The sequence below is a fragment of the Amyelois transitella genome, chromosome 11, assembly GCF_032362555.1.
Source record: "Amyelois transitella isolate CPQ chromosome 11, ilAmyTran1.1, whole genome shotgun sequence".
Classification (NCBI taxonomy): domain Eukaryota; kingdom Metazoa; phylum Arthropoda; class Insecta; order Lepidoptera; family Pyralidae; genus Amyelois; species Amyelois transitella.
Genome location: NC_083514.1, coordinates 4,267,007 through 4,279,465, shown reverse-complemented (window position 1 = coordinate 4,279,465; position 12,459 = coordinate 4,267,007). Strand labels below are relative to the sequence as shown.

The 12,459-nt window shown below is 32.7% G+C and overlaps 1 protein-coding gene across 1 annotated transcript in view; it reads right to left on the bottom strand.

Annotated features, from left to right (window-relative positions):
- The window catches only part of LOC106135172 (glycogen-binding subunit 76A), a 29,061-nt gene extending 25,578 nt beyond the window's left edge, over positions 1-3,483 (bottom strand). The window contains exon 1 of the mRNA XM_060946547.1: positions 3,457-3,483. Within this exon, the coding sequence (XP_060802530.1) occupies positions 3,457-3,468 (12 nt within the window). The 5' untranslated portion in view covers positions 3,469-3,483. The remainder of the gene's footprint in view (positions 1-3,456) is intronic.
- Between the last annotated feature and the right edge of the window lie 8,976 nt (positions 3,484-12,459).

Here is a 12,459-nt window from a genome sequence, read left to right as displayed (position 1 = left end):
GTTTACCCTGAACGTGATAACGTTAAAGAAACATTCAAACAATATTTGGTTTATAATGTCCTTTTTACGTAGGTATTTCAAGATAAACGACAATAAATAATTCCCAGCCAGCATTTTAGCATTCCACGTACAAAGTTCTATCAAACTCTTGAAAAAACAAAAACTGCATTGAATCTATTTGAAACTGTACCTATTTAAATCAGCCCACTTCTGGAATAAATACAAAAAAGCCCATGGGTTCATCGACCCTTTAACGGGTTTATTTTTCAGTGGGCGGGCGGCGGCCGTCCTTCAGTGACACGCGCCGAATACAAATAGATCCGCTTGACAGCTCTGGGAATCTGAATTTATTAATGATTAGACTAATCTAATCGTCGTTTTATACTTATTAGTGTAATACACATAGGTAATTTTTAGCAATAAAGATGTAACTATAGTCTTATACAGTCTTTTGGGATGAAGAAGAGGGAAAAAAGCGCCTGTGGTTAAGCTAGCCTTCCCCTTGACCGACTTGATTTTTTGTCATAAGTGCGAGTAATAATATAAATTTGCTAAAAAATCTTCATTATTCTCCGTACATATTGCAAAAACGTAGCATGACTTCTTACAATATGAATTTGAATCTGCGTCAGCACATGTTAAATAGGTACATGTTATGACCGATAAAAATATGCAGCAGCCGGTCCGTTTAAACAGATAAATTTAGAAATTGAAGCGCAATCGTCTAGTACTCGACATCTTAAATGTTTTTCATACGTATTTACTTTACGTATTATGCAATTCAGTAATATTTAATGTTATAATATTTTCTTTCTAAGAAATACCGAATGTAACATCTAGAGTCTGGAGATTTTTAAATTGGCAGATGTTCAAGCAGTGCACAAAGAGAGGATATACCAAAATTGCCACGGGAACGGAAATTAACGGGATTTGTTTTATTTTAAACCAAATTTAAATGTTTTTAATTTGCTCATACCTACTGTGGGTATAAACTTGGTTATAGCTGCGCCGGCGCTTGCAGCGTGACGGTGCACGCCGCGTGACAACGTCGTCACCAGTAGGTAGTAATAGTAGGTCTGTCTTTTTGTACTAGGAAGTACTTCTTGAGATCGTTAGCAAGAATTATTGGATCGATGAATGATGGTACATAATACAGCGTCAATCTATAGAATTCATTGATATCCTGTGGGGATAGGGACGTGATTATATGTATGCTATGTTTTTTAAAATCTCCGAACGAGACATGTCCCGGCGGTGGGGATAGATATTGAACCTAATCTCTGCTGATGCTGATGTTTATAGAAATCCGCTTAAAAACCATAATAATCAATACGCACCCGCAGAATACAGACTACGTACTTGCACAACTCTTAAAAAACATATTCGCCTTGTTGCGAACGGGTAAAGTTCTCAATACATTACTTTATCAGTTGTTTTCGACCTAAATTATCACCTATTGTATAAACACACCAAATTGTGGTAATAAATATTACGAGAGGCGATTACTGCTATTAACGCCTAATCGGAACTCTATCGAACTAAATTTAACTATAAACGAGACATTTAAGGCTTCGCTTTGAAGGAACCTGCAGTATCTTGTTCTACCTTCTAAGGAGAGTGCTTGCTTCCTAGAAAACTGGTGTTTCGACTTGCGTAAGCGCCATAAACAAGAGTACTTGTACCTGTAATTATGCTAATTTCTAAGTTGCAAAGGTGCATATTAGTAATCTCATCAAATTTCTTAGTTGCAAAAGGCGCGTATTAGCATTCCCATAATATGCTCAAACCCGTATTTTTTATAACTACATCTTTCCTGTAGATGATATTTTTTATTGTGCATATATAAAACCAGTGAACTGTCAATTAGTTACATATAATTTGATTATTTTTCCTCCTCGGATCGGTAGAAGATTATGTATCTATAAGTAACTACTTGTACATGTAGCCTTAAAATATTTTTTTGTAGGCTTTAATATTATTTAGATATCTAGATGCAAATTTACCCTTATTTGCCTTACATCGGAGCCTGATATGTTCAACTTTTTCGCAGGCAACATAATAACCTATTTCAGTTCAGCATTCCAAAATTAATAACTCTTTAACGAGCCAAAATGTTTACATCTTTTCAATATGTAACTAAATCAAAACAATACGACAGTCATTATAAATTGTCTTTGTTTGCAATTGTGGTCGGCTTGGTCGTGAGCCATAAATATGATCAGAGGTCTCATAGGTAGCCCCTATAGGGTCTATCTAGCTTTCCCAGGAACAAAGATATCTTGGGTCTAGAAATAACGAGCTGAAATCTTGGTAAAGATCGCCGTGCGAGGGTCAGGTCAGCCGCCTGTGTTAGTGTTGATTGTTTTACGATAGTGATGTTAAAGATATCACTAGTGTTGGTGTAATTGACTGTTATTTTGGATAATAAATAGTTTTGGAAATTTAGAAAATCGAAAAACTCAGAGAAAATGTTTTAAATGTTCCTTTAAAATTAATAACAGTAAAAATGTCGCGGCAGAACACAAAGTGTATCAAAGCGGGAAAAGGTCCAGGAAAAGCGAAATCTATTTATTTAATTCTTCAGCTATGACGTATCAAATAAAACATAGCCGCTAAACATAGCAGAAACCATGGGGTTTAGTGAAATTCTAACGCAGTCGACAAAAATTCTCTTTTGAAAAAGATTTTGAAAGCCATGAAGTTAGTTGTGCATCAAGATATTAATAAATAAAACATAAAACACATAAAAAATTTATTCGAATCAACTGGACACAAACACAAATGAGAAAAGAGAATAATTAATATTTAAATAAAAATAACACACACACACACAACAATATGGAAAACATGTAAATCTGGTTCAGTAACAATGTGGATCAGTGGAGTGATAAGGTAAAATACGTCAGCATGGTATTTATAATAAAACCTTATTAACAGAAACTAAGCCATCGACTGTTTATTGTATCAATTTTAATTAATTAGTAATTAATAGTTCGTTAACACTACCATTGAGATAAATAAGCACATGTCGATAAAAAATCGTTTAAATTGTTTAACTAAAGAATTAAAAGTTAAAGTTTAACGATTAAATATAGTTATCTATATTTAATCGTTTAATATACCTACTATTTAAAATATTTTACTACTTATATCTTCAGAAATAGTATTGATATAAATAAAGCTTTAAATAACTATAATTTATACTGAGAAACAATTTTAAATTTATCATTGCCATCATGATCATATGAATACCCATCCTCTTCCTTCAGAGGAGACTGGGTGATCCTATACTAACGTGCCTGGAACCATACAACATATATTATGACAATAAGATAAATAGCATAACTTTACACACTATATCTTTCCACGCCAAGATCCCTGCATACTTCTTCGCTTCATTCACATTCTTCACTCACTTCATGCAAGTTTGTCATATACGAAAATAGAAGTTCTTACCCTTAAATCCATTTATTTGTTAAAATCACTATCACAAGAAACATATAACACTGTCACAAGGGCGACCGCGCTATGGTCCGATGCACTATAGCTGCATGGCTGCGTCGGCGTCGCGACAGGATGCGTTCCACTATGATAGGACATCATATGCGCCGACGCAGGATTCAAAGAAGGCTCAGTAATTAAAAAATATATAGATGTGGCGCTTTAAAGGATTTCTTATTATCATATTAAAATAGTCATACAGTTAACACGTAGTGATACATGAAAAATGACATTCTTACCGTTAAATTCATTGAAAGTTAACATACACTGTAATAAGAAATTGTATATATAAATATTATTATAACACTGTCACAAGGGCGTACGCGTTATGATCCAATGCACTATAGCTTCATGGATGCGTCGGCGTCGCGACAGGATGCGTTCTACAATGATACGCCGCACATGCGCAGGCCCAGGATTCGAAGAAGGGTTTAGTAATTAAAAAATGATATAGATGTGACACTTCGTAGGTAAGTATCAATCAGGTAAGTATCGTTATGCTTATGAAGAAATTGAGAAGTCATCGTCAGTATATAGTAAATTATAACAATGGAAATCTATGTTTATGAAAATAAGGGTGACCTTAGAAACATATACCAATATGTTTCTAAGGTCACCCTTATTTTTACAAAATCTTTTCTACATATAGATTTCTTGTGGCTTTTCTGAAAGTCTTTCATACTTATAAAATTTTTCTAATATACTTTTTTAATCTTTATACCATCATAAAGCCATATGGCTGAACGTTGTACTCGTATTTCTGACTTTTACAGAGTGTTGGCTCTGTCTACCTCGCGAGGAATAAAGACGTGACAATATGTATTTACTTATAAAAAAATACTTTTTTAAGAAAAAATATATTCAGTTTGAATGTTTTATAACTAATACCTAATAAATATAATGAACTTTAATTTATCAAAAATGTGTAACTTTTTTATTTCGGGAAGTTATATTAAGTGTTATGTAAAAATAATGCAAAAGTAATTGAAATAAGTAACTTTCTGTAAACTAGGTATTTTACGAAATAGCCCTCTCCCAGCCCCGCCTGGACACACACGTGATCAGATCATACACCCACATAACGATCTTTTGAAACAATATGTTATCATCTGTATACTTTACTAACCTGTGATGTCAAATAATAATTTGGTTGACTGATTCGACTTGTGTCGGGAACAAATAAAATTGGGGCATCAAAATCTTGAAAAGTTTTATCTTATTCTAACATCAGATCTATTTTTTTTTTATTAATTTAAAGTTATAAATAACGTCTACCTTTATCCCTTATGGGAAAGACAGAACTGATATCAGTCACGAAAAGACTGAAAGGCCATGTACAGCTGAATGGCTTACTGATAGAATAGAAATATAATATAACATGAAATACATATAATCTTTTGTTTTTACTTAACTGACATAAAAACATTTTGATAATAATATCTATTGATAAATGAATCTTGACTCAATTAGATCTATTTGTATAGGGAGTTGCGGACGAGTAACTCATACTCTCTCCTCTTATCGCTCTGAGGTTAACGATTTTAGCATGGAAAACTACCACACCGATATGTTTGCTCGTGACACAAAATACTGAGAACACAGAAGCATCTACATATGAGTTCCATACATTTGGAGCGACATCACATATCCCATCTATAAAACAGAGCAATAAATAATTCAATCTCGTTTAAATTCAAATGAATCATGGCGTGGCGTGGGTCGAAAAGGATTGCTTCTAAATTTTAACTGAATTTGAGACCAGTAAGTGCTTTTCTTCTATTAAGTCTTATTTTTGTCAATACGGGTTTGTCAATAGAGCATTAAGTGCAACTATTTGAATAGTTTGACACTGATTTTCTAGAACGATGGTTAAATAGAGCAGTTGCCACATCACCTTTAAACTACAGGGTAAAAAGGAAAAAAAGAGTTTTTCAAAAATAAAATTACGGAATTTTATTAGGTACTTTGTATAACTTATATAAGTTATACAAAGTAACTAATAAAATTCCGTAGGTATATACCTACATGTATGTACAAGTAAAAACAAACCTTTTTACCCCGTAAGTGGTAGACAAAGCCAACAGTCACTTAAAAGACTTAAATACCTCGTTTAGCTACTTGGTATAGTGATGAATTTATTTATTTACCAACTCATGTACACAAAAAACATATATAGGAATAATAAACACAAGAAATAGGTGAATAAAATTCAGATATCATAAATAATTAATACTTTCAGAAACATTTTCTCCATACAATCTATATTGTATGTATGTGGCATATAAAACAATGACTTTATTAATAAAGTTAAGGACGGTCACAGGAGTCGGCGAGCGCGTGTTTTAATTTGGCAAACGCACAAACTTTTACGTGCATCTAAATCGGTCTCAGCTATCGAATCTTGTGTGCATTACGCATCAAGGCGACAAAATCATTAGCCATTATTTGTATTTTTGTTAGGAGTCAATCATCAAGTTTATTATTAGATGTGATTGACTTAAGAAAACATAAAATCTTGGTAAGTATTGCGTGTATCAGTTCAATACGTACGTATACATAATCTTACTGATTTGTTCCCGGCACCAACAGAAAAAAAGAATAGGACTACTCATCCCTTTCCCATGGATGTCATAAAAGGCAACTAAGAGGCAGGCTTGTAATCTTGGTATTCTTCTTTTAGGCGATGGGCTAGCAACCTGTCACTATTTGAATCTCTATTTCATCATTAAGCCAAACAACAGCTGAACGTGGCATATCAGTCTTCTCAAGACTGTGGGCTCTGTCTGCCCCGCAAGGCATATAAACGTGATTATACGTCGTTCTGATATAAAATTTATATATATTTATTTATGATTCCTTAGATATTTATTAATTCTACTATACCATACAAAACGAACAGTTTTGTTTCGTATAGTAGTATCGTCCAAAAAAACAAAAAGTTAAATCAAGCTACCTTTTTTATGTTTTCCTATAAATTTATTTTATCGTACCATGTATTGTTAATCCAATCCATAGCGTGTACATATTATCTAAAGCCTTACATCATCAGAAACCTCGGTTTGCAGAACTTACGTGAGTACTTATGTGCAATGCTAACACAGAGTGTGCTGAAAAAAGAACATAAAGTAAGTAAGTGCTCTTAGCAAACGTGCAAAGTAAACGAACCTGTTTCAAAACATGTTATTTAAGATATTTATGTGTTTTGAGTTTTTTACTTTGTATGACGTTATGCAACTTAAAATTTATATTTTATTTTCTTATATTTTTTTTAGACGGCATTTTGACGCAGTTCTCGGATTCTCGCCTCTACACCAAAACGTAAGGCCAGGTGGAAAAAAAAAAAATTTAAAGTCGATGGTCCTTTTTTCGGGGTACTTTCTATCCATCCTAATTTAGCAATGAAAGAAAATAAATTTGTATTTTTGATTGCCTTTTGTACCGTGTAAATAATCTTATTTGCGTGGAAATGACTTTTTTTAAATTAAGCTTAAACCTTCTCAGCTATTAGGTAACGGTTAAGTATTAATGTAGGTAACCTGCGCAGATGTTTCAATAAGTACACAAATATTCAATGCAAACTATTCATAATCATGGGAACATCAAGTTATTATGAAGGATAAATATATACGTTAAGCTAATAAGAACAACTTTAGCGTCTGAACAGATTCTACGAAGTTTGTAAAAACGGGTCCTAGGCGTGAACTAGCTATATGTCCAGTATTTACCGCGAATTGCAAATACACATACACTTAATGGACGCAGACGGTGCAAATTTTAATATCAACAAGAATGACACAACATAATACTTATTATTTAAGAAATGCATAACTATTGGCATAGCATGGCTTATCGGCTACAATGATTCCATGGCGATGGCCAAATAAATAGAATTTATCTACGATCACATTGTACATATACCTATTACATATTTTTCCCTTACCGGGTAAACATAGCCACTTTTCTTTCCAAAACATTGCAAAATACTCTTGTGAATAAAAATGCACAAAACTAATAAAACATATTGTGTGCTAGATGCGTCTCGTACATATTTTTCAAAAGCAAAAAAAAACTTTTTTTTGGGCGATGGGCTAGCAACCTGTCACTATTAGAATCTAAATTCCATCATTGAACATGGTTATAGCCTTTCAGAACTCTGTTGACTTTGTCCGCCCAGTAAGGAATAAAAACGGTATATGTTTCTGTATTGAATAACAAATGTCGTTAATCAAATAACAATTCTCATTACTTAAGGTGACGTCGTCAACAAATGAAACTGCAAGAAGCCACAGGAACAAAATATGAGGATTGCTAGTGCACCGGAGACGACTGCGGTCGAGTCTTGACCGCACGCTGCCTCACACACACACATACAACGGCTACCTTGTAACCATGTAAACTTGACACCGAGTATCTATTACCCATTTATTCTATTCATTACTTCATTACTAGTGATCTTCATCTGAGAGAATACAAATCGTTGTGTATAAGACAAATATATTAACTTTATCCCGTTATAGATCCAACATGCAGTCTCGCCTGACTGAAAAGTCACAGAAGCCATTTGGCTTAGTAATGAAATTGTTAATGAAATTGAGATAGTGTAAGGTTGCTAGACAATCGCTTCGAAAAATAATCCCAAGTTTCAGACAAAAATAGCTAAAAAACTTCAACGCGTTAACAATTCTATTTCATGGATTAAGTTACTTACTGTCCTTAAATTCAGCAGCTATAAAGGCAGTATGCACTGTGATGAGAGAGAATTGATAGATTAATAAGATAACCTAGTAGAATAAACGTAACGTTATCGAAACCTAATTTTAATTTTATTTAGCGGCATTTGTAGGAGTAGTATAAACTCTCCCTAGTAGTGGCCTTATTATCTGAAGTGGCACTAGTCGGGCACTAATAACTATTTGTTTTAAATACTCCAGCGTATCTTGACCTCAGACAACACACAATCGACGGCCAAGGGTCCGATTATGCCGACCTAGTACTTTTCCTAAGCAACCATATTAGTTCTTGTTCTCCTGACTTAATTTTGTTCAACGAAGTCTTTATTTAGGTCTTTCATTGACAAAGTGTTTAGGTTGTAATCGTATTTTTTATTTAATCATGGATTTTGTTATGCATAGGTGACTGACACATTAGCAGGACGAATCTCTCATATTTTGGTATACAGAGATAGTTTTAATGTCGTATATTTTTGAGAGTAATAATAAGAATTAAGTTTTTGTACTGGGTCTTTTTTTTCAAAATAAAAAATCTTTTCGTTTGGCATCTGAATGCAATAAAAATGTAGGTACAAATGAAATCAAGACAGACACAAATTGGTATAACAACCTCAGACTATAACAGCCGTGTACAAAGTTGTGCCAATTTAGATTCCATGTCATTTGTAGACTGAAATAAACGCCGTCACATGATCTGCTTACAAAACTCTACTTCTCGCAAGGGGGATCCTTATTATCGGAAGAAGAATCTTTTACAACAGAAGAGTATGATTCATTATGTTCCAATCTGCGAAGCTTTCGAGTTCATTTTACTAACGTGCAATCATACAACCCCTACGGCACTTCCGAAACCAAGTTGACAACTAATCTTAATAAATAAGACGGGACTTTCTTGTTCCTTCAGGAAGAGCTGTATTTAAGTATAAATTGTATATCAATCATTGCAATAATAGAATCCAAAATCCAATTCAGATTCATTCTTCAATAAAAGAAGCCTTTTATTAGCTGTACCGTGGCATGCAATCAGTCAATCTCAATAAACGTATAATAAACATATTAGCAATAAAAGCATTTGGACTCGCTATAGCTATACTATCGCTTTCTTGTTCACAGGCCCAGTTGTAAGTGTGAAGTAATAGGACTTTTCAGAATTCTTCTGATTTTTATAGAGGGATTCTTTACACAACAGTCGGAACGAATATATTTCAAAAAAATTATTAAAAAAGTCGAGTTGGGTGGGTTAAATCAATATCCACTTTTCAGCAATAATCTTCATAGGTTTTTTTGTGTTTTGTAATAGGCACTAGTACTTGATTATTGAGTATGAATTTTTCAAATATAGCTTAGTTTGTATAGTAATTTTATTTGGTTTACATAAAAACAACAAAAATTTATAACTTCATCTTCACCGGCGAAAATGTTTGTTGTGCACAGAAGTTTACACAGTTACAAAAAACAATATGTACATAAGTAGTTATACAGGGTGACATTTAAAACAACTGCATCCTTTTAAACATAGACTATACCCATGCTTTTGAGCCGTTTGAGCCTATTTTTATTTAAATTAAAAGTCATCATTTTCTCATTTGAAAAACCCTCAAAAACTAGTCACACGCTTTATTAAAGACCAATACTACAAAAAGAAATTAAAACTAAACATGTAAATAAATGTCTGAAAAATAAATTATTTTTCTAGTATCAAGATCAAGTAAAGTTCAGAGTTGTCGAGATCGCTCAGCTGAATGAATTGTGTCGTTGACCTCTAAATCTTACGCGTCGCTTTTCCGCCGGCCGGGGTGATATTACGTATTTAGGATCGTGGATTTTAATACTTGATTTTTTTTCGTACTTTCTGAAATATCAACCGATATTTTTCTTTTAACGTTTTTAAATATCCTTTAGATGAGTACACTTAACAGTTAAATTTATGCAATTGAATTAAAAGTGACCCTATATAAGTAATAAATCACTGTTGAAATAATGTTTTTAATATTGTTTGTTTAGAACACAATGTAGTATATCTATATTTGCAAATGTTATTTAAAATCACAATAATGTTTATCAAGTTCACAATGTTTGCAACACTGTTTTTGAGTTGTAATTAACCTACATTACAATATCACACTACTTTGTGATAGTTTCAAGATTTATTTTTAACTGTGTAATTTATGTTCAGATATCCGGGGATATTCCATTAAAAACATTTAGTTTGTATATAATTTCATAACTTATAAATACAATAATTTGCATTATCTCGTACCTATCTGTAGTAAATTAGATAAGTATGCGTGCGTATGCGCATGTAATGACATTAGGGTGAGCAAAGAGGGCATGCGATATTTTATTAGTGTTAGGTTAGTTATGATTAACTAGTAAATCAAATGATACATATGTAGATAACTAGTTATTATTAACTTATATTTTCATCGTAAAAAAAATTATAATTTATTGACCAAGAAAAAATATTTTATTAAAAGAGAAGAATGTAGAAATTTCATTAACTGGAGTTAATGAAACATTCTACATTCATCTCTTCCTTTTCATCCGACAAGAGTTAATTTAAGAACATGAAGTTTAACCATCTTTTCTCTAAAAATAAAATACTTATCGTTATGACAAAGCTTACGTAGAATTATTAACGGTCCACTAGGCCCATTTTGAAATGACAATGGATTTTGAAATGACAATGGATAACTTTAATTCACCAAATCCATTTTTAAATAATAAAATTAGATTTAAATTTGTTTTGGTGCAACATACAAAGATATATGGACGCAACCCTTTATCCGAACAATATTTAAAGGCAAGTTCCTTCAGATCTTTAAACTAGATTTTTTTATATACTTATACATAATCACGTCTCTATCCTTTACGGGGTAGACTAAGCCAACAGTCTCGCAAAGACTGTAAGGTTCACACGTTCAGCTGTATAGTATAGCTAACGATGGTATTGAGATTTATAAATAGTAACAGGTTACTAGCCCTTCGCTTAAAAGAAGAATCCCAAGTCAAATGTACTAATAACCAATGCATTGATTGAATTTTTAAATATTTTTTTTTATATATTACCATAAAAACTGTGACCATTCTTTTTGAAATATAAAACGTTCTTATACTACTTGTATGTATTATACGTGGCCTACCTAATCTGAACACCACACCTCCACAAGCGTGATCGGATCAGGCGACATACTTGGCAGACCGATGGACTTCCACTGCCAAGCTATACGCACTTCCTCACAACTTATAGACATTTTACTGGTGCCTTATAAGTTATATAATGTAAGCCCAGTCATGCGTTGCTGTGTTTCAGTAAGTACAAGTATCTAATTGAGATTAAAACTACTTATGTAAGTAAATTATGATCAAATTACAGAAACATGTATAACTTAAAATCGGTTTTTTAATCGAAGTTTAACATAAAATACGTGGTATGTAGATTAACATAGATTTGTATAAACTTGTATCTTTAATAGTGATAGAGGATCTAGAAAATCAAAATTAGTTTTAGGTTTCTCTATTATATAATTATGGGTTTTCGCCGGATGTTCTCTAGGTCGCCCATTAAGCTATATTTACAAGTATTTTTTTTAGACGAGAGGCGACAAAAGTGTCTTCATCATAGGTAATCATCACAAAAAATCCTGAACAGTACTGGCTTGTGCCTTCATCCGAAGACGAACAGAATAGGATTAAAAACAAAAATAACTATCGTTTGTGTTTTTTTTTTTTTTCAATTTACCCGTTATAACACGTAAAAACATACCATAAAAATGGTGCCAGATACATACGACATGAATCAGCAACGTTTGATGAGAGCACACGGACTCTTAAACCTTAATCTCCTTTGGAACCGATCCAAAGCGTATCGGAAAAGTAAATTATTTTTAACTTCGTGTTTACCCTTATTTGCTTTGAATTCCAAAATTGAATCCATAAATGAACACAAAAGCTAGGTATTAAGTATAAAATATTTTTGGTAGGTACTCATATCAAGTCTTCTAGTCATAAAATAAATATCATAAATAATATATCCAGTCTAGACTGCTATATCTACGCATGATTTATCCGCCTGAGTATATTGAAGAAGCGCAAAAAAATGATTTGGCTACAGAAATCGGGATAATATAATAGGACTAATTATTTGGAAAAATCTACAACAGACATGAGACAAGCATAAATATTCGCGCCCTGTGGGCCTAAGTTAGCGTATTACATAAATAAGTAG